General features: G+C 34.1%; 1 protein-coding gene across 3 annotated transcripts in view; it reads right to left on the reverse strand.

Moving 5' to 3' along the window:
• Positions 1 to 24,690, reverse strand: part of LOC126966218 (uncharacterized) — a 229,257-nt gene that overhangs the window by 35,596 nt on the left and 168,971 nt on the right. The window contains exon 1 of one of the 3 annotated variants that reach the window (XM_050810164.1): positions 2,023 to 2,167. The exons of the other annotated variants lie outside the window; for them this stretch is intronic. Within the exon in view, the coding sequence (XP_050666121.1) occupies positions 2,023 to 2,028 (6 nt within the window). The 5' untranslated portion in view covers positions 2,029 to 2,167. Of the gene's footprint in view, positions 1 to 2,022; positions 2,168 to 24,690 lie in introns of those variants that run through there. 3 annotated transcript variants of the gene reach the window in all.

Here is a 24,690-nt window from a genome sequence, read left to right on the forward strand (position 1 = left end):
AATAACATAGCTTACACACCAGAATAACTCATAGGCTATAATTTATAAAACTATAGTTTGAATTATCCAAAATATAAAATAAGTGTGAAGTAAGTAGAAAAGAAATCTGCAATTTATATGGCAATACAACGTTTGCCGGGTCAGCTAGTCACAAATATTTCTTAAGCGTCTATTTTTCAGTTAAGTTTTTTCGATTGTCAATATAAATTTAATAATGATATTTTTTTATTTATGACAATAGGGGACGAGGCGAGCAGGAAGTTTCAGCTGATGGTATTTGCCCTGCCCATTCCAATGCAGTGAGTGCTGCTTAGGATTTTTGGATAACCCCAAAAATTCTCTACGGCACTACAATTGCGCTCGTCACCTTGAGAAATAAAATGTAAAATCTCATTTGTCTAGTAATTTCACTAGCTACGGCGCCCTTCAGACCGAAACACAATAATGCTTATACATTACTGCTTCACGGTAGTAATAGGTGCCGTTATCGTACCCATAATCTAGCCGACGTCCTGTACAAGGGACCCTCACATTTTTAGACTGGTAGGTGGATTCTCATTATTCTCACATTAAGGTATACTCGCGTCATGCATAAAACAATTACTTCTTCAGCTATGATCGCCTGGTAGCAAAACACTGTATAATACTTCCTATCATATTGTCTCCCACGTTTCGTAGAAATTTATCTGTCTGTCTCTTTTTACTGTCGCGCTTTTTCGTTTCATCGACTTTCAAATAGCAACGATGCTAAAGAAGTTTTCAATTCAAAAACTCGTATTGCTATTATCGCATTATCTTCATAACAAACAGGGTATCGACAAAAACAACATTCGTAATTATTAAAAAGACAAATTTAAAATAACCCTCGATAAAACCCATCCCACCTACATAGCAGTCGTTCGTATAATTTATCCAAAAGAAACAATTGTGAGTTTTTATAGAGTATTCAAGTCAGACTATTATTAGAGTAATGAGCTTAACTAGCTTTTAATAACAGGCCGACGAGCTAATTTAATGTATTCTTCGAATTTTCAGACAATGCTCGAATGCGGTTATTTTTTTCTAACTTAAGGCGGTTGCTACAACAAATAATTTGTAAATCGGTTCGTAATTGACTTAGTTCTGAATTGACAAACGTTCATAACATAAAATTAGGAACATCTCCTATTTTAGATGTCAGTATAAAAATAAATCAAAATCAAATCAAATCAAAATCACTTTATTCATGTGGGTCACGGAAATGATACTTATGAATATCAATTTTTCTATTGAATCCACAGATACTTCCTAAAGGGTTGAGCTAATGAAAAGAAGTAGCCAGAAACTAATTGCCGCTCTTTTAAATCAAGATTTTGAAAAAAGCCTTTGCCATGTGAAATAAATGAACGAGAATAAAAATAAGGAGTGATAAACTGAGGTATTTTTTACCCTTTAATTGTGTATCAATAGTACATTAATTAAAAAGAATAGAAATAATTGAATGCAATTTTTTTTGTACCATCTTAACTTATAAAAGACTAGTTTTACACCAACATATTTAAAATACAAGAGGCAATCTGAGAGTTTAATATTATTTTCTAAGTCCTTTTTAAAATAAAACCACTTTTCGATCTCGCTATCGCCTTAACTGGACAAACTGTGTATTAATATTACCCGTTCATTAAGGATTCTATGAATGTGCCTAAAAAAATATTGGCTTTTTGCAAACACAAGGTTGCCTCACCTATATATCGCTATGAATACAAAACACTTAATAAAGGTTAAGACAAAGGTAGGTAAGTACTAGTTTTTGTTACCTTCGACAGTATCGTCGTATGAATATGTAAACCAGTTCATGAAACATTCATAAGAAGTTTTATGTATAATAACTTTAATAGTAGAATTCATGTAGGCATATAAATAATATTATATTAATATAATATTAGCAATTATTCCGAATAAAAAAAATGTAAGCAATATTGTGTTTGTATAAGTACATTGATAAATTATTAATTTTGTACAAAATACAAGTTGAAAACTTACATGCATGTTTCAATAAAATATCTCAGTCCAAAAATAATATTAGCACTATCACTCAAACATTTTAAGGGTGGTGTCACACCCAAGAGTGTTTGTTTATACCGGCGCGGGCTCGTAGCGTGTGACTGACGCACGCGCGCTACGACTACTGCGGGCGGACTGACTGACCGTGTGGTGTGCGCAATTGCGCATGCGGCGTGCGCAACGGAACCAACTCGCGCTAGACCAGGCGAGGTTGCCTGCAGATGCATCTACCACTAAAGACACCTTATAAGAACAAACTATGTGTTAATAAGCCGTATCTATTTTATAACAGCGTCTATACTAGACATCTGTGCATCATTTTTATGTCACAGCTGCGGTTAGAACAATTATTATTTAGAGTTTTTACCGATACTTCTGGCAGGTGCACTACGTAATGCCAACGTGTGTTAGTGACTTTTGATTTAATAAAATCTCTTTTCACTCAATTTCCATTTATTTGAATTATTCATCGTCATATAAAATGCATAAGAGTTTTATGATGCGTCGTAAATTATCTAGATAAATATAAAAAATGATGAATATGAACTCGATTTTGAAAGATTAACTGGAACTTTAACGCACGGCAGCTAACAATAGAATAATTTATAGTGACCATTGAGATTTAAAATCTAATGTATGCAGTCGTGATTGTAAAATATTGAAAAGTAGTAATAAAGTGAAGGGTGCAAAAAACGTTCCACCGAAACAACGAGCTGATAAAATCCGTGAACTGAGAGCCTGCGACAAAACTAATAAATCATTCGTGTAATAATATATCAAAGGAGTAGTCGCGTGTAATAATATTGTGTTGGTACATATTACAATAAGTCAGGCGTGAATGATTTTTCATTTCATTGTTATTTTTACACACTGCTGTTTTTATATATTATTTAACTTGTTTTTGATTATCGGTTGCTCCTAAAACTAGAATTACTATGCTAATCATGTCACGCCCTAGCTTGGTTGGTGCACTAAGAATATACCAGTGATTAAAAAGTTTTATGCCCCCCCAAACATAATTTTTAAACTTTTAAATTTATTTTGATCCTTAAGAAATATAAATGATTAGTTTTAGGAAAAAAACACTATAAAATTGTTATCGAAACAATTAAAGTAAAATTTCAAAACATATAATGAAAAACTGAAATTCAAAATAATTTTAATATTGATTTTTCTATATTCATTTAGTGCGATCCTTGCGCTTGATGCTTGCTACACAGAGATTTTATATTTGGTTCCATCTTACTTAGCTTTAATCTCAAGTCTCCGCGTTGTGTTATATCAAGTAGATTTTTTTTTCAGTAAATCATTTACATCAACATTCAGGATGATATGAAGATGGAAACGGTATTAAAAGTTTTCTTGCACATTCTTGGAATTTGCCTTTTTTTTAATTTATCACCGATACCTAGCATTGCATTTAAATAACACAAAAAGAAAGGGTTAAAGTCGTGTCGAGTTCATTTTTAAATTGCCCCCTTTAAATATCAAATTGCCCAACTGGTCGGCGTGGGCCCCACGTCAGTAAACACTGGGATAGTCTCTTTGGTGCATCAGTAATAGTTAGTAGTGCATACTAATAGCCTTTTAGATGGACGTTCTTTTTTATATCTGCTCTATTTTTCTTAGCGTGCATCAAAACTGAGAAGTGTCTATCCATTCTGCACCGATGATATATGGCAGCGAGTAATACAAACATTTATTGGTAATAAAAAATAGCTTTTCGTGTTTAATTCAATTGATTGATCGTTCAAAAACATTAAAGTGATTCTCCATCTGATTGGAAGATTTTGTGGATATATAAGCAAAAAAAACATGTATGTGTGTAGAAGGCCTTAAAGATCGAATCTTATGTAATAATATTGCGACGTAGGTAATGTGATATTTGAAACCATGATCGAAGGACTTTATATAAAACAATAGGACGAATGAATTATTATATATTATAAATTTTTGAAGACTATTATTATGGATGTAAGTATTTTATTAATGTGACTATTTGCTGTTAAAAATATAATAATGGGAATGGAAGGTAATGTCAATATTCGTAGAATAAAAATACAAAGCCATAAGTTCTGTTATAGGTAAAAACGCAGTTATTGAAGTGAAAACTTATATATATTTTTTATTTATTTATTTATAAATATACAGTTTCTTCTTAAAATAATACAAAGGCCTGTAAAACTGTTTACACAGTTTGTCTACAGGATCGATCGATATAAAATGCTATGTACTCGTAAGTGATATAAAATGCTAAGCTCGCGTCAAGACACGTGGCCTGATCAAAAATTCGTAAGACAGTCATTGAAATTATGGATGAAAGTTGATATTTCTGAGAGGTAAACTTTTTATTGTAAAATAATTGCAATAGTTCTGAAGTGTTAATTTTTTTTGGAATATAAATTGTCATTTTATGTACAATAGCGCGATACAGGCCACGTATTGTCCTGACGCGAGTTTAACATTTTATATCCATCCCAAGAAAGTTTCTCAACTCCGCTTAAGAAGTTTTCTCTTCAAAATAACTACTTATCTTTGTCTTATTAAATTTTGCCTTCATGAGGTTTTCACTTTTGTCGCACTCCTCCAGCACACAACCATTTTATTTAAAACAGTACAGCCATTTTAAAACATCCAATGTTAATCAAAGAATACCCATATAGTTTGTTAGCTGTTCAATGTCCCTGATTTAAGCTGTGACAATTTACTGTACTGTAATAAAACATAAGCTAGAATCTATTTGCATAATGAAGGTTGTTCAAAACGTTATAATCCAAGTTTGTCCAATCGTCAAAGCCGGCGTGTTGAAACTTCCGAAACCTTGCGACAGACCTCTAATAAGTATCACGAGCTTATTTGGGTGACAACTGTGTCAGTTAAATAACATTTATTATGTAATATGCTTATTAATATTCATTCATTCACATATGTCATTATCCGTAGTTGAATATTGTCAGAATCCGTTGAAATATGAGATCAATGACTTTGTGGTATTTCGTAACTTTGAGATGTAGACAAATCCTTCTCATAACTTACTAGTGCATGTCTTAAACGTTTGGAACGCTGTAACTTGATCAGGTAGAAACTGCTCAAGGGCTTTATATTTTGGATTATATTTACATTGATATTTTGAACTGCAAATATTTGAATATAATGTTGATGCTCATAGGGCAATGGAGAGGGCTATGCTCAGAGTGAGGAGATCCGTAGGAGAATCAACATAGCCCATATGATTGCGAAACTGAAGTGGCAGTGGGCACATAGTTTGACGGACAGATGGCCGGTGGGACAGAAAAGTCCTCGAATGGCAACCACGTACCGGAAGACGCAATGTTGAGAGGCCCCCACAATATGGACCGATGATCTAGTCAAGATCGCCGGAATACGTTGGATGAGGGCAGCGCAGCAAATAATAATTAGGAATTCGCCGGTGATGATCCAGTCAAAATAGGTGAAGCCGCTTCAGAGATTAGTCGGAACAAACTGACAGACAGACAAATTAATACATTGAGAAAAACATTTATATTAAATAAGACATTTCAATATTATATAAATGTCCGTGTGTGTTGATTACGAACGCTTTTGGTAACCGTATTAAAAATAATACAAGCCAAAAGTGTGACACAATCTCGCACACACGATACAAGAAGGCTCTGAGTGATATTCAATGAAACCAGTTAATTATGTCATGGGACGTGTGTCGGCGCACGCTTGACCGAACACTTGTCACATTGTCAGAAATTGTGGTTCACTCTAGTCAGCCTAGCGAAATTATCTAAGAAAAAAGCGATTCACTCCATTGTTTATACCGCGCAGTCATTGACAGATTGTTAGATGGCGGCTATAATCTAGTAATAAAGGGGATAGCCAAAATACACTAAATTTTAAGCAACTGTTCGCTTTCAAACTTAGCCGGATTATACTTCGTGGCCAATCGCAATACTGTAATTACTACTATTTCAAACTACAACTCAAAATCACTACACGTTTCATACTAAACTAAATTTAAATTTTTACTTAGGCAGTCACGCCTCTTATTACGTAGTATTTACATCCTCTTTGACTCTAGTAAGCATTTATTACACTTAGCAGTATGTCATAAAACTATTGGCCTATAAACACTGTTATGGTAAAAACCTGATAAAAAGTAGCTTTACGAGTTTCAAAATGACCAATGGGTGAGGTAACTTTTAAGGCAATCGGTTTCAACGTTCGAGCACATTGTATTATTAAAGTAAAGTGCATTTACGGCAGTCAGTAAAGTCATGTCCGGTCATTATATTATTATCATGAAATTTTAATGTTTGAGTTGAGAATATTGTTTAATTCCCTTTGTTTTATATTAGAGGGAGGCTAACGGGCCAATAGCACAATGCAAACTTAAAACAGCCTCCTGGCCGCCCGTCTGCAGCCGCTGGACCAGAAGTCATGTCAGGAGTATGCTATGTCTTCCCACCTTGTGTGCTGTCTTCCTCGTTTTCTTTTGTCATCTCTTTGATACCATTCTGTAACTTTTGTACTCTATTACACTTTATCTCGCATCATGTGCCCTGCCCATCTCCACTTTTGTTGGTCGATTCAATTGAGTATGTTGGTTTGTTTCGTAATTTTCCTTAGGTCAGTGTTTTTAATCTTATCCTGTAGTTTATAAACGGCCATACTCCTCTCCATTGATCTCTGTGTTACGGCAAGAAACTTGCCGACTCTCAAGAGTTAGAGTGCAAGTATCGCAGCCATATGTCGGGCAGGTATTGTAACTTCTCGTCTTTATATACATTACTTTAGTGTTTTGACGTCATAATTTCTTTTAACGACCAGAATTTTTCCAATCCTTTGCGATCCAAAGCTTGATTTCCGTCAAACGAGGCTAAATAGAAAAAAGGAATATTAAAATAACTCTTGTTGTAAATATTCAACTACTTCGTAATTTAAAGAGATTTGACACTAGACTAGACTTGTAGAATTTTAAGGAATAAACAAAATGATTGATGTAATTAATAATATAAATGTTTCAAATCCGTCATTATTGCATTATGTGGACATTAATGCAATTAATTAAAAATGAATGTCAATCAATTTGCACCGACCCACATAGATTCCAAATGACGAAAGTATCGCAAGCCGTTCCGACGATTAAAACACTTGTTTATTACATAAAAAGGCGCACATGTTCCACATTCACGTTTCCGGGCTCGCTAAGCGTCATTTCACGAACAAGTCTGACTTCAGCACGCGTCTATTTTCCCGCACTGTAAGGCTGCCTGTCCACTGATCGAAAGCGAGGAAAGCAGAGCGGTAACATAGGTCTGGTGGTTAAGTGCCCACCTTTAAAAAATTGAATATTTTTATGGAAGAAGTGGACATTTAGTTAGATAGACTTCAGCTTTATTGTACCTACGTAGGCGTAGGGCGTTCAATAATAATATGTATGTTCCGGTAACTCTATACGAGTACACATGGAACATCTTTTACCTTAATTTAATAGTCCTTCCTTAAAAACTTCAACCTGCCTACCGAAAAATTCTGTACTGCAGGGACTTTATTTCCAAATCCTTTAAACTTGGAAAGAGATAGAAATCAGTCGGGTGGATATGGATGACGCTCAAATATTTCCAAGCCGTGTCTTGAATTGCAGTAACACAAAACGGCGGATCTGTGAGCTGAACCTTTGTGGAAAAAAATTTTGCTAGTTTGCCTGGCCATTTCTCATAAAATTTATTCCGCAGTTTGATTATTTGTTCTGCAAATAAAGGGCCAGTAAAAGTAGCTCCTTGGTCGAGGTATTGCATAATGACTACCCTTACTATAAATACTAGAAATGAGAGCCAATGATCTCTCCGGCCGAAAGACTAGCCATAAATTTTGTAAACATCGGAGATGATGATGTCCTCAACGTAATTTACTTTCATTTTGTTTGCAAAGGTACTGCCTCGTTTCATCCATGGTTATATATCGAACTAAGAAATGAAGTACTTAGCAGTCAGAATGTGTAGTATCTCTCAGCCTGGCTTTTAAATATAATTTTCAATCATCTCTGCCAATTCATATTCAAATCTAAGCGAAATGAGTTTCAGATATCATATAATTCTTTTCTTAAAAACTTGAACAGCTTTGATCGTGTTCTCTCTTCTTCGCCTTAGTGGACCGACAGCCTAACGTTTTTGTACATAACAATAATATGTCAAACTGGCTAAAGGAGTTCGTAATGAATTAACAATAGGATCGTTAATGCAAATTTCTGTTATTACCGACTCTTTGGTTCAGAGCTAATGAACTCCGCCCGATCCATTGTAACTAGCAGTTACGACAAATTGCTTATTCGATATCTTGTTTTTGTGTTTTGTAGGTCATGGAATTATTGTCAAATTTAGACGTTTCCGTTTTTAAGTAACAATTTGTCGCTAACAGGCTTCTAGATTCAATACTGCAGCAGTGATTTTCATTACATTAACTTTGACAAATTGAATTATTTAATTTATCAGATTTAAAGCTTAATATATATAAATCCAGTGTCCTGATATTTGTTTCTAGTGAACACCTAAAGTACTGAACGGATTTTAATAGGGATTAATTACTTCATGGAGTGCAGTTTAGTCCAACTTGAGAGATAGGATAGGTTTTATTTCAAGTTGGGACCCATAATAGTTATTTTTATTTCTAATATTTCTTTTGTATGGATATATTTTCTATGAGATAATATATTGACACACACAGTTCTGCTGTGAAACAATTTCATTATGACAACAGGGAACATATTTTACGAAATAATTCTTGATGTTATGAAATATAATTGAGTTAAGTTTGTATACCTAATACATGTTACAATAAATTTATAAAAAAAGATGTTGATTTTCGACGGTAATCAATATTTTAAGTCGAATGGATTTATTATTCTCAATAATATCGTTTTAAAAACAATATTATTCGCTTTGATGTTTGTTATAGAGCTAAACCGAAGTGATCAATGATTTGCCAACTCTAACAATGGCCACTCATTGGGATCATTGTAAATATTACAACGACACTTGCGAAGCGAAATAAAATTAAGCTGTGAAATGGCGCTGTCACGAATATTAAGACATTTTATTGCTGTTACGAGTTTCTTTACGAAAGATGTGAACGTAAACTGGTAACGCTCTCGTTATTCCTTTTAGATTTCCTCTGGGAATCAAGAAATGTACAAGCACCTTGAACAAACCCGCGCAGCGTAATATATAGTCCATTGAAATGTTACATGAGCTTTACATTTTTTAGAGGACGCAATTTTATTTTTGGGACATGTGTGGGGGGTCAATCGAGCTTTACCCCAAGTATTTATTCCCTTTATCCCCCGGCCGCCATCTTGGAAAAAGGGGTGCAAACACCTTTTTAGCGATATCTCGTAAACTATGCGTCTTACAAAAAATTCGCAATGACATAATTTGTAGCAAATCGCTTTGCCTACATATATGTTCAATTAACTCTTGCACTAAATTTAAAATTAAACAAGTTATAAGCAAAAAAGTGAGAAAATTTCTATAATAATTTTCTTTTTTGCTCTCGTTACTTTTTTTTATACATTTTACAAAAACATTACCGCAGAGCAATCTTGTGGATCGTCTTTTGACGAAAATTTTTATTTTATTCATTTCATATTTTTATTTCATTCATTTAAAACGCTCAGTTACAGCGCTCCAAAGTTGAACGGGTCCGCCAGTAAAAATAAACATATATTTAGTAGTGGTAACCTGCCTATCAAAATTATATCGCAATTCGAAAGTAGACGGCTGGCCGATACAAATGTGGATACAATAGTGTTGAATACGGTTGACTTGTATGTATAATGGCGCCTCTTCACAATCGGCTATTAAAGGCGATCACGCGCGAGCACGATCGTGTGGAGGGCTTATTCGCTTCAAGTCGCCGATCATCGTCTATAATCGTCACAGTAATCGCGGCGATAGGTGACTTGTCGATTTTTCGGCCACGGGAATTCGCGTGTAGTTGCGTGCCTGTGCCCACAAGATCGCCGGTCTTTCATTCACTGGAGGACAGTGGACAGTGAGCGAAGCTAGTAACTAGGATTACATAATTAGTTAATTTTACTTCTACTAAGATGAATGCTCAAATACCACCATCTTCTCTTTTCCCTTTTTTTTCACAACTTTCCGTTCAAATAAATTGCCAAAATGATTGTATACTGAAATGTAATTAATGGAAGCAGCAGCTGTAAACTCCACGTCCATCTTGAAGGACTGCCGCTCAATAAATGATCACGGACGATCGTGTGGGTGACACGATGGCCAACGATTAACTTGTCGATAACAGACGATCATACAAGTAACGATCATCGCCGATTGTGGAGAGGAGGCTTTAAACGATCAGTCATCAGGGATGCGTTTAAAATAGGCATAAGTATTTTTATACTCTAGTATTATTAGCAAGACACGCCAAGATAAAGACGGTATGGTTTCATTAAAACATACCTCAATAAGATGAAGTTTGCCGGAAGGCAGTCTCGTGGGTATGTGGTACAATTTTGAACAGGGTTCAAGAAAATGGGTCGGTGGAATAATGATCAGGGTTATTTGTAAATTATCTCACTTACCACAGTTTATTACATGAATGAAGATAATTTAGGATGGCGTGTGCAAGACGAGAGCGGGCCGCACGCGATCCGTAACCGACATTGTTGTACGGTAATGGTTGTTCCACATACTGCTTGTTACTTGTGGAATTTACAACGTGACCAAATGTAAGATACATTTCCAAACTAGGAATATACTATCAAACAATGATATCTTTATCCAGGGATGGATTCGACGCTACTTAATAATAGTGTGGACGTATCTTAATTGGTCATCAAGTAATTTAAAAAACTACGTTAAAAAAACAAAAACCTTATTAATACATCTAGATCAGTGCTGGAGCCTTTGAAAATGATAAAAAGTGAAAAAAAAATGGAAGAAAATATAACAAAATGAAAGGAAAAATAAATTACAGGCGATCTTAGGTTGGTAAGTAGAAAAGGGGGGTGTTCATTTCCGATGGGTTTCATCCTACTATTATTTTGTTTAGTTTCAAATATTATCGACACTGGACTTCTTTAATATTAATTTAAAATCAAAAAACTATTATTTATATGTACTACCTATTGGTAGATTTTAAGGCGGTGCTCCATGTGAAATTTTTATGGGACCACAATGGCAAAACTAAAGAAGAATCGCGTATATCGGTTCAAAAAACTCAGCGTAATCGGTGTACATACATAAAAAAATACTAATCAAATTGAGAACCTCCTCCTTTTTGAAGTCGGTTAAAAATACAAGTCATTCATAAGATATGTATCTACAGGATACTTGATATATACAGATATGTACATAAAAAATTAACAAATTATATACTAAAACCTTCCTCAAGAACCATTGGTATATCCCTTGGTGGAATCAGCATGAAAATAGGTAGGTAATAGCAATTTTTTTTGAGTTTATCGCGAACCGACCGATAGACGCATCGGATGACTTTGTTTTATAATATGCAGTGATTGTAGTTTATACTGGTTTCATTTCAATGATTCAATGTGTTCCTCGGGTTGTGGCTCAGTAAACTTTACATTAACTTGTGCTGTAATCAAGTTAGTATTAACAATTAACTCTTGTTTACAAACACCTATATTGTAATCTGTTTACAAAACATCAGATGAAACAAAAGAAACTGTAAACATTTTGTTAATAATATTAATATAATGATTGTTTGTGGCCAGTGAACTAAACATATAGCATCATTTAGTTATACTAATATACTAGATACTACTACCGTTCGGAAACAAATGGCGCTCTGAGAGAGAATAAGCGGTGAAAGAAACTCTTCCAACATTATTTTTTTGCGCTCTTTTTAATGAAATATACAATATCATACTGTCATTGCTATTGCTATTAAAAATTCATAATCTAGTCCCATCATCAGTCTGTCGGATCACTTAGATAGTCAGCTGTGGAGTAGTAGGAATCATTTCATTTATAATGACAACTATGATAAATACTATCATTGACTCATTTCATCTGCAGTCCCCCTGAAAACGAGATCTGGAAAGGTCTTGAAACGTCAGGTTAACTAAAATAAAAATGTAACTTTTACGCAAAAATCTAATGTTACAGTTACAATTACACTCCTTTTAATTCTTTAAACGTGTTTTATTTAACAATAAATTATCAAAGAACAACTTCAAAGATAACATAACGCATAGAAGAGCAGCTCGAATTGTCGGGGACCCGGTGCTCTGTGAACGGCTGGATCACTTGGCGTTGCGTAGAGACATCGCTTCGTTGTGTGTCCTCTAGCGCTTTTATCATGGGGAGTGCTGTTTCACCTGATAAGGATATCATCCCCACTATCTGGATGTGTGCCAGTCCTCCACACTGCGGTTTTCAAAGAGCTTTCTATCATGTTCTACAAAGCTGTGGAATGAACTTCCTTGTGCGGAGGCCGGCAACACTCCTGTGATTCCTCTGGCGTTGCAAGAGAATGTGGGCGGCGGTGATCACTTAAGACCAGGTGACCCGTACGCTCGTTTGTCCTCCTTTTTCCATAAAAAAACATAAAGTAAGCTGTGCTACTAATAAAAACATGGTCTATACCTTCCATACCCAAATAGTACAAGTTATCTAACAGTTTGGCTAACTCCATTGTGAGATAAAACTTATTGAAAACAATCTAAATGCCTATCGCTGCGGTACGAATCTAGCAAGTCATTCAGTTTAATACGATGTGTACTTATTAGTAATCTCCGCCGTATCTCCGATGTTTGCCCCACTAACCTTATTAATTATGTTTCAACGAAAGCTATCAACATTACAATTATGGAAAAGTTTGGGAAACTCAAGTCACTTTATTTTGTTTAACTAAAGCTCTGTTCAAACTGGGGCGAATAACGCGCGGGACGGAAGTCGCTCGCGCCGATTGTGACAGCTAACTTGTATGGACTTGTTCAAATTGACGCGAGTAGTCGCTCAAATTGAAGCGAAACAAGAGCGTGACACCCGGTGGGATTATTTGATCTCACAATGCATGATGTTTCTCCGCTGAAGAACCAAAAATGACACGCGGGAAGTCGCGTCAGTTTGAGAGGCTAAGCGAGTGAGCGAATTAAGCTAAAACGCGTCCCGCTTCCCGCGCGTTACTCCCCTCAGTTTGAACAGAGCTTAATGGATACAGTAAACAGACATACAGGGGTTTCGCTGACATTGTGTTTTTAGGCGATAACAACCTTTAGTATTTGACGTTTGAGGTATTTTGTTGCATATATTGTAATTGAAATGATTTGTAAATTTAATTGAAAATAAAAACTTGTAATAAGTACCTAATCTGTTTTGAAAAGAGCAACCTTAGAGTTTCTTGCTCGTTCTTCTCTAAGGAAATCTGCCTTCCGAATGAGCTGTAATGTAATTTTCCTATGAATTAAAAAAAAAAATGATTTGATTTGACGTGATAAGTTTGAGTAGGTATATTGTTACAACACAATATTACTAGATTCTTCATGCACAATGAGCTTTAAATTATTGTTAACTGATAGTAATACTTGCACAAAAGATGCTGGGAGAGTTTCTTGCGTCGCTTCTTTTCTCTCAGAGAGCCATTCGTTTCTGAAGCGGTAGTAGTGTTTAGTCTATTAGAAATAACATCAAAAAGAATTCTAAGGGAATCAATTTTGAGAAAATAAATGCCTTTTATGCTTTTTGCCTTGACTACTAAATATGTTTAGTTCACAGGCCACTCACAATCATTATATTAATATTATTAACAAAATGTATACTGTTTCTTTTGTTTCATCTCATGTTTTGTAAATAGATTACAATATAGGTGTTTGTAAACAAGAGTTAATTGTTAATACAAACTTGATCACAGCACAAGTAAAGTCTTATGAGCCAACACCTGAGGAATCTATTGAATCAATGAAATGAAACCAGTATAAACCACAATCACCACATAATATAAAACAAAGTCCTCCGCCGCGTCTGTATGTCTGTCTGTTCGCGATAAACTCAAAAACGACTGCACCGATTTTCATGCTGATTTTAAACAATGGTTCTCAAGGAAGGTTTTCTTATATAATTTGTTAAGTTTTATCTACATATTTGCATATATTAACGATATATGTTGGAGTTGGTTGTGTCGGAAAACTGAGAGCTTTCAATGAAAACGCTGCCTAAACCCTTAGAGATATAACAAAATAATGTATGGTGGAATTGTGTATTTTATATAGGTCTACGGAAAAGTTCGCAATGGCATATATCTATCTCTTATGGATAACATACTATATATATAAATTTGCATTTTATTACTACATATTATAAAATCATTCAGAAATACGTTTTTGTTTTATTTTCAACTCATTAATTTTGAGTATACGTTTCCGATGGCTTTAGACTACATTATTCCCGAATCAGTTTTTTTTATATTGACAGAACAACGTTTGTCTGGTCAGCTAGTCAATACATATAAATTAAATTGGAGTGTCTGTTTGTAATATTGAAATAACCGTTTTTTACTACATGTATATGAATATACGGTACATACACTAAAATAACATTTATTAACATTTTTGTCTGTCTGTTTGTTCCGGCTAATCTCTAAAGCGGCTGGGCCGATTTTGACGGGACTTTTATAAGCAAGCTGATGTAATAAGGAGTAACTAAGGCGACGTTAATTTTAGAAAAATTCTTTTATTTTAGAAAAATAAAGAAATGTTGCAATGTCAAAGAAACGGTCTAAATCAAAAAAATTATTTATATGGCAAAACAACGTTTGCCGGGTCAATTAGTAATATATATAATTCATCATTTTATTTTAGAAGGTAGCATTATCTAAGTTTATGTTTATTACGGTAATAAGCTTCCTAATTTTACGTGATATAAAAATGTCACTTTCTCTGTAAAATAAAATTTTAATGAAACGAATTACCGCCTCAGTTGGTAATAGAAATTGTGGTGGCAGCTTTGGACGAAGGCGCTGCGGCTTTGAGGGACTATTGAATACAAATGAGGCAATAAAATACAGTGACAGATAATATTTGATGGTGTAAGGCAAGGGGATTATTAATGCCGCACTCATCACGATGCGGCGATGCGCGCGCGCATTACCGATGCGGGTGGGGCTCCAGTGTGCGCGGACATCAGACCAACTGTTTACATGATCGACAGGTTTCAAATGATTATACGCCTTATTTGTATTATAATAAGGCAAGATGATTTTGTATGAGTTGTAAGCCACCCGTGAGCCCGGCAGCGACATAGATGCGGTTGTTTCAGTAGTTCAGTCACGATTGTCCAGGAGAATGGATCACCGACTCTTATGGTGTTACAATACCTCTGAATTGCCTAATTATAACATTAATATACTAATCTTATGGGCATTGTTGGGTTAAACATTTCTGTTGAGAAAAAAAAAACATATTTCTGGCAAGAACGTTTTTAATGAAAATAAGGTACGAGACGAGCAATAAGTTCAGCTGATGGTAATTGATGCGCCCTGCCCATTACAATGCAGTGCCGCTCAGGATTGTTGGAAAAATTCTGAGCGGCACTACAATTACTCATACCACCTTGAGATATAAGATGGTAAATATCATTTGTCAGTAATTTCACTAGCTACAGCGCCTTTCAAACCGTTACACAATAATGCGAACACATTACTGCTTCACGGTAGATATAGGCGTGCCGTTGTGTTACCCATAATCCGGCATCCTGTGCAAAGGAGCCTGACACTGGAAAGCCGAATATGGCATTAATATCTTATATGCATTGTTGGGTTAACTATTTCTGTGATGAAAAAAAAAATTCTGGAAAGAACTTGTTTCTAGGCCTTTCTTTACGATACCTCTGGTTTTGAAAGAATAAGTCAGTCATAACCAGACGAAGTATTCAAGTTACTAGCAAACTGTATTCTTAGGCAAGGTTGCGTTAACTAACTTTAGCAATAACAAACAAGTTCATCACATTATAGCCTGTACATCATTTTGTTCTATTGTCAATAGTTTTTGCATCGCACGCAAAAATAGGTTTTCGATTTTACACCTTGTGTTAAAAAATAGCAATTTTATTACGGATCCCTAGTTTTGAAAAAAAAACATAGCCTATAGACTTCCTCGATAAATGGAATACCCAACACTGAAAGAATCATTCAAATCGGACCAGTAGTACCAGAGATTAGCGCGTTCAAACAAACAAACAAACACTGCAGCTTTATAATATTATATATATAGTATAGATTATATTGTATATAAATTGTGACGCTGTAGATTACATGAAAATAAATAAATACATATTAAAGATTACTTTCAATATTTATATGACGGCGGAATCTTTTATCAGTAGTATATCGTAAGCTAAGTGTTTTCAAAGCATGTCCCACAACAAAGGATGTCATTATATTCATCTTCCATTTAAAGTATTTATTGAAGTACAGCGTGGACAATTATTTTGACATTCAAAACACGTGCCCACCTTTCTACTGGATATTACTTAATACCATTCGGAATACCAAATCAATTTTCGCCGTATTTACACACACAATACCCAATAATCTTTGATCTGATAGAGGCGTATTTTAAAACCGCTTCGTAAAGGTTATGTTCATTAACTAAACTATATTATGCAATTGATAATATATGTTAAATATTTTTATAATATAATTAACACGTATAATACTATCAATTAATGATTTTCAATAGATATAGTAGGAATATGAGGACGTTCAGCTGATGGTAATTGATACGCCCTGCCCATTACAACGCAGTGCTACTTAGGATTCTAGAAAAACCCAAAATTCTGAGCGGCACTACAAATGCGCTCGTCACTTTGAGACATAAGATGTTAAGTCTCATTTGCCCATTAATTTCACTAGCTGCGGCGCCCTTCAGACCGAAACACAGTAATGCTTACACATGACTGCTTCACGGTAGAAATAGGCGCCGTTGTTGCATAATCCAGCCGGCATCCTGTGCAAAGGAGCATTGGTGTTAGTTAGTTGATTCAACCCAGCCTTAATATTTGAAAGATACCTACTCAGAACTTATTTGTATTTTGAATAACTAAGAAAATGATTTACGAGACGATTATCATTATGTATGATATATTAAAAATGGCGGTAATGAATACCGTACATCAAATGGGGCTCAGTAATAACGCGTATCACAAGCCATATTATATCGCTCGGCTCATGATTCAAAATAAAAATATCTTCATTAGTTCCGTCCAGGAACAATTTGTTGTACGATGTAACAGATTGGTGCAATCAATCGTGCACTCAAAACATTCTTACGTCATGGAACCTTCCAGAAATAATGATGCGGGTTCTGTGACGTCATCCGCTCCGCCCGGCCTATCTTTGAATGATTATTTTACAGTGAACTAATGAACGGAATGAATCTTGATTCTTTCTATCAGATCACTTTCACTCAGTAATTAGTTAACAAAACAACATTTAAATTGTTTTGTGATTTCTACATCTGTGTCCTCTACTGCTTAAGTAGGTATGTGTAATTGTTAATCAGGTTTTTGTTTACTTTAATATTTTACAATGATAAAAACAATAATATTCAATGATATACAGTCGCGAGAAAAAGTTTGGAATCACTTACGTCGTTAATCCTTCACTTAATCAGGGATAGCTTCTTAAATACTGGCTTGATTGTAATGTTAATTCGATATCAGTTTAAAGCTAAGAGTTGAACCTTTAAAATGATATAATTTTTATGATAATTAAAAATGTACTTAGTAGGTAAGCAAGATCGCGCGGTACCAATTTTAAGTACGTGATTCCAAACCTTTGCTCGCGACTGTATAATAAAAAAGCAGATATATACCTATATATGTGTTTTTTGACTCGAAGGCGTTCTAATTGCGACCCATTTTGACATTAAGGCCGGGTGGCATCATCTTATATATAAAATTCTCGTGTCACAATGTTCGCTCCCGTACTCCACCGACACGGCTTGACCGATTCTCATGAAATTTTGTGAGTATATTGAGTAGGTCTGAGAATCGGCCAACATCTATTTTTCATCCCCCTAAATGTTAAGGGTGGTCCACACGATTTTTTTTGATGACGTCATCTATAACTTGTCGAATGGTGCAACTCGTTTTAGCTTAACCGGTACTTTAACATGTTTGTTATTGTTAAAGTTAGTTAATACAACCCAGCCTTAGTAAGAATTGTTGGTTATATACACAATGTTTGACATTCAGTTACACGAGCTATCCAGAGCTATCCTATTTTTTATACGCTTTTATTAAGTTCACCTGTATGTATGTTTGTTTGTAACCGACTCATTTGGGCGCCACTTTAAAGGGCCAGATTTCGTTCAAACTTCATAGATTTATCGATAACCGATGACTATACATTATTTTGCTAAAACTATTCCATTTTTCAATTAGCAAAATAAGATTTTTGTTAATTTATATAATTTTCATCAACCGTCTATAAGGCAGGAATTGATGTTAATTTTAAATTTCAGAAATATTAAATTTTTTAGTTCAGTTTTCTATAAAAAAAAGTGTTTTTTAATTTTTTTTAACATACTATTTATTCTCTTATATTATAACTATAGTAGCTACTAACTAGACTAGCTGACCCAGCAAACGTTGTATTGCCGATATTAAAATCGCGATACAAAAGTAACTGTTGATCGTAGATAGGTGAAAATTTAAAGTTGTATGTATTTTTTAATGACGACTCATAATCAAACAAATTTAAAAAAAATGTCAAAAAAATTAAAAAAAAAATTTGCGTCGACCACCCTTAACATTTAGGGGGATGAAAAATAGATGTTTTTCGATTCTCAGACCTACCCAATATGCACTCAAAAATTCATGAGAATCGGTCAACCCGTTTCGGAGGAGTTTAACTGCAAACACCGCGACAGAATTTTATATATTATAACTCTATTCAGTATGACGCGCATAATCCTTTCTTCATTTGTTCTGTGAGTAAATACATCACGTTTATTATAAAACATTGCCTATTACCAAATCACCAGTAACTCTAAATTGTTTCTTCGTACAACTCAATTACAATGCGTTGAGTAAGCATCACCCATACTAGGTATAAGTTATTATTAAGGCGCGGTCATACCTCAACATCAACAAAAATTGGTTTCTTAGAGAGTCGATTACAACATAACGCAATGAAAATATTCCGACGCAAAAAATACAGTGCACAAAGAAGGATTTAATGATAATTTTTAACCGAATAGAATATTTATATATAATTTGAAATATCCAATAAAAAATTTGGAAGTTTCTTCCCAAAAATAAACTTTGGAGTCAAAAATCTCCGAATTTTAAGCGATAACAATACTCTTTTTATAAAGAATTGAATAGAATTAGTACTTTTCTAAAACTTAAACCGAACAATTTTTCAATTTATTATGTAAATTTTGAATAAACAAAAGAAAACCAGTAAAATAAATGCCCATTTGCTTAGCTTAGCCACATGACCAACACAAATAATGTAGGGTTGGTTGTAGCGTTTACAATCCTAGTCAGTCCGCGCCTTAAGTACAAGTTGCTTACATAAAACAACAGCTGCTTTGCGGAGTGGAGTGGCTGTCTACCGATGATTCAACGTGAACTAGTTTTTATGTTACAATTATACAAGTTTTATAATTATGAATAGATAAACTATTATAATGAATACTGTGTGTTATATGGTATGTTTGATTGCTTGTAGCTAAATAAATGGTAGATGGATTAGTTATAATGTCAACTCGTTAATGAATATCTGGCGAGAATTATTTATGAAACATATAGTTTTATGTACAGACAGATAATTTATAAAGTCGTTAAGTTGAAAAATACAATTAAACAAAGTATTTCATTGTTTTTTATCTTAATATACAGGATGTCCCAAAGTTATAGGACATGAAGGGAAAGTACCTTAAATATCGTAGATAGGGTATTTTACTGAAAGAAGACTTTATTTTATTTTAAAAAGTTAGTAATTCTGCATTCAAAGATTTTCTAAAAATTAGGTACTTGCCTCGTCTGGGACTCGAACCGACTTAAATGTAAAAAAACACCCCTACTTTTACGATGCCAATCGAAAGAATAGCCAAAAACTAATAACTTTTCTTAAGTAACATAGTATTTTAAAAGAAAGGAGCAACGTAAAATGTTTGAGTCAAATTTCAAGAAAGTTATTTATTGCCGACGACGACGTCCGAAAAGTAGAGATATTATCATTCCATAGATAGCATTGATTATTCGTAAATAAGTACCCACTTCATAATTAAAATACTTTATAACATAGTTATTTTTTTACTTTAAAAGCGATACGAGAACGTGAGCGAGTTACAAACAGAATTGTGCCATATCATATCGAGTATTCACCATAAAATTAGACGAATATCAAAAGGCAGCGGACTCATTACAAGATTGGCGATTTGCGTAAGACAGGAGGGATCATATTTTGAGCATTTAATTAATTAATTTACAAAAAAGTACCCAGTTAATTGACTACTTTCTCATATTTACATATCATAAAAGTAGGGATGTTTTTTTTTTCATTTAAGTCGGTTCGAGTCCCAGGCGAGGCTAGTAATTTTTAGAAAATCTTTGAATGCAGAATTACTATGTTTTAAAATAACATTAAGTCTTCTTTCAGTAAAATACCCTATCTACGATATTTAAGGTACTTTCCCTTCATGTCCCATAACTTTGGGACGCCCTGTATACAAAGCCTATAACACCAGGAAGAGACATAAGCTTATAATGCCTACTACTCGGCTAAGTCGAGTTAGTAAGTTTTTTGTGGGGCGATGTATATGCTTTTACAAAAAGATCCCAGAAGATGTTCAAATCAAATGTATTACGTTATTCAAAAGATATTATTGTTTACCCTGCACAATGATCTATAAATAATAATAAAGAAGTGTCCATTTATATTGTGAAAGTGACGAGTTAGTAAGCCTTTTGTGGGGCGATGTATATGCTTCTACAAGAAGATCCAAGAAAATGTTCAAAACAAAAGTATTACGTTAAAAAAAGTATGTGTGTTAAAGGTTACTATAACATAAATGACTCTCTAAATGATACCACAAATTGGGAATGGAGCGACCGCCCTTAGGCTATTAAATAATAAGTTTAATTGTATAATGTAACTTTGTAAACATATTTTTTTGATGAAAAAAAAAAGCCCGCTGAGTTTGTTGCGCCCGTTCTTCTCAGGCCTGAGCCATTCATTTTGGAATGGGCGGTAGTTTTTTTGACTGTCAATAAGTGATGTCACATCCAATTTTAACTAAAAATATTTGAATTATACTAAAAACAGGTATAGATTAAGCATATACGTAGTCGCTTACTTCCTTTTCCTGTAACCCACTAACAAGTACAAGTCAACAACCTGATTAGTAACCTTCAATGTGGCTAAAATGGAAATATCAAAGATATAATTAGTTATGGCCGACCCAGAGGCGCCACTTTCGAAAGTATTTATAAAGAAGAATAATAGATGTTTCAGAAATTTTATATTATTTTATATAAATATTATTTATATATTATTTAATATTATAAAAATTCTTAATATTATTTATTCCTCGTGCTATTCTACGTTTGTCGATAGAACAATATTGTAAAAATCTTGCAAAGATGGCTTTGACAGTTAATTATTAAATAACAAACAACGGCTGTACGTACCTGAACCCTTTGCCTATCCTAATAATGGACGAAGAAACCAAAAAAAAATAACGAATGTCGCAAACGTCAGAAAATTTTAGGAACCAACTTCAACCTGTTACTTTAATGTTACAGTGATGCGCGCGCATCTTAAAATTTCACTCTCATCACTTTTTCATAACGCGCCTAAAGAAGTATTTATATTAAAAAAAAAATGACATTTATAAATGTTATTTCCGTGTCCTAGGTACATGAATAAAGAGATTTTGATTTGATTTATAAAAGATGGCCGAAACAATTAACGACCCATATAGCCGAATGATTAGTGACCCTGACTGCTAAGCTAGAGGTCCCGGGTTCGAATCCCGGTAGGTGCAATCATTTATATAATGAATATGGATATTTGCTTCCGAGTCATAGATGTTTTTAAGTATTTATGTATGTTTAAGTAAGTATATTGTATTAAATATATCGTTGTCTTGTGCCCATAGTACAGACTATGCCTAGTTTGGGGCAAGATAATTTGTGTAAAAGTATGTAAATATTATTATTATTATAATAAGAGTCCCCTACGTAAACTACAGTTGCAAACCCCTACCGTTATTTTTTAAGTTTACCAGTGGGAGGCTCCTTTGCACAGGATGCCGGCTAGGTTACGGGTACCACAACGGCGCCTATTTCTGCCGTGCAACAGTAATGTGTAAGCATTACTGTGTTTCGGTCTGAAGGGCACCGTAGCTAGTGAAAATAACTGTGCAAATGAGACTTAACATCTTATGTCTCAAGGTGACGAGCACAGTTGTAGTGCCGCTCAGAATTTTTTGGGGTTTTCCAATAATCCTGATCGGCACTGCATTGTAATGGGCAGGGCGTATCAATTACCATCAGCTTAACGTCCCTTATTTTCATTTAAAAAAAGTTGCCAATCAATGCACGTCGGTAATACACAGCGTAAAAGCCTCCGGCTACTTGGAACGTGTTACGAGTTAGATCCCTCGCGCACGCCCTTCCTTACATAACCCACATAATAGCTGATAACACTAATGACTAGTGATATTTAAATGTATTAGCTCTGTAACTCGTCACTACATGATTGAGCGGCTGAGATAAGTGCACGGAATCACAACTTTCACTCTTTCTGCTCTGGGCTGTTGCAATACTGCCGACAGATATATTTATTACAATTCATTATTTACTGTTTTCTACGAGTTTATTTAGCCACTGCATTGTAATGGGCAGGGCGTATCAATTACAATCAGCTGAACGTCCTGCTCATCTCGTCCCTTATTTTCATAAAATAATTACTCAAAAAAAAAATGAGTAAGAACTATCAGATATGTACAAGAATTACTAAAAAGAATAAGTGAAACCAACTTCGAAACTCGATTTAAAATTAAGGCACAAAAGTCCATAACGGGTCTAAATAATTTCTTTTCTGAGACTCGTTACAGGCTTTTGTCGCAACAGTAGTGTTATGAAAGTAACTGGTTTTCAATCTAAACACCTTTTTTAATTAATAAGTATTTCCAAATAAGAAATATTTAGAAAAGTGAATTAAAAGTAGTTAAACTTGTTAATAGAAAAAGTTAATACACATAGCGAGAGTAAGCTAGCTTGCTAAGCAGTTTGTTTAATCGCATTTTACAAAGTAGAGCAGCTTGCAACAATAGTTCAAGAGCAACGTAAGAAAAAAAACACTTATAATAATTTGACGTTTTCCTAAATTTATTATTTAAAGAAATTAAAGCAACAGTTTCTGAAAAGGGAATGAATGGAAATAGACAAGTATAACATTTCATAATTAACTAGCTGACCCGACAGACGTTGTTCTGTATGTAATAAATAAAATACCGCTTTTTATGAATTTATCAATAACATTTCATAACATCAAGAACTATTTCGTAAAATATGCTCCCGGTTGTTTTATTGAAATTGTTTTACAGCAAAACTGTCAAACCGTGTCAATCATTTCTCTCATAGAAAATATGTCCATACAAAACAAAAATTGGAAATAAAAATAATTATGGTTCCCGAAATAAAAACTATCCTATCTCTCAAGTTGGACTAAACTGCACTCCATTTAATCTACATTAAAATCATAATTATAGCATAATTTAGTATTCTGGAGTCGGTGTCAGCCAAGATAGGTTTGTAACCACCTACATAGTTATAAGTGAGATGTGCTTGTGTCGACTCGCGACGTGACGAGGCGAGAACACCAATACCAAAATTAACAATAATTAGATTAATTTGATTGTATAAAATATGCATTTATTTTTATACTTTTCAGTGCAAATTATATCCATTGCTTTGTAATAGTTTTTTAAATTAGTTGTTTTTTAAATGCAACATAAATTGTCTCCTCAAATAGAGATAAATAGTTATCATCTAGCTCCTAGGCTATGTGCACGCTCGTGTGCATGTCACCTAACAACATATTTGCACTCACGCTACAAAAACCTCCTTCGCTTACTCAATAATTTCACGATTCACATGATTACCTATTCAATACTTTATTAACTTCCATTTAACATTACATTTCATAAGTGTATACAAATTGTATTCAAAGTCACTATTCATTTTCCAATTATTTGAAAAGAAATCTCATTTTAAAATGTTAAATATTTTATAGTTTCTATGGAGCCCATATCCACTTGATCTTTAGTGGTGTAAGTAGTAACAACGTTTTATCATCTGAGTAGATAGCTTTAGAATATCACATATTGTGTCACCCATAGCCCGTAAGATGTTTTAATACACGAGAAACAATGGAGTGCAGTTTAGTCCACCTTGAGAGATAAGATAGTTTTTATTTCAATTTGGGACCCATAATTAAGTTTATTTCCAATTTTGTTTTGTAAGGACATATTATTTTCTATGAGAAAATTCACTGACGCACAGTTTGACAGTTCTGCTGTGAATATTTTACGAAATAATTCTTGATGTTATGAAATATTATTGACAAATTCATTAAAAACAGTATTTTATCTTTTATGTA

This window comes from Leptidea sinapis, chromosome 9, assembly GCF_905404315.1.
Source record: "Leptidea sinapis chromosome 9, ilLepSina1.1, whole genome shotgun sequence".
Lineage (NCBI taxonomy): Eukaryota > Metazoa > Arthropoda > Insecta > Lepidoptera > Pieridae > Leptidea > Leptidea sinapis.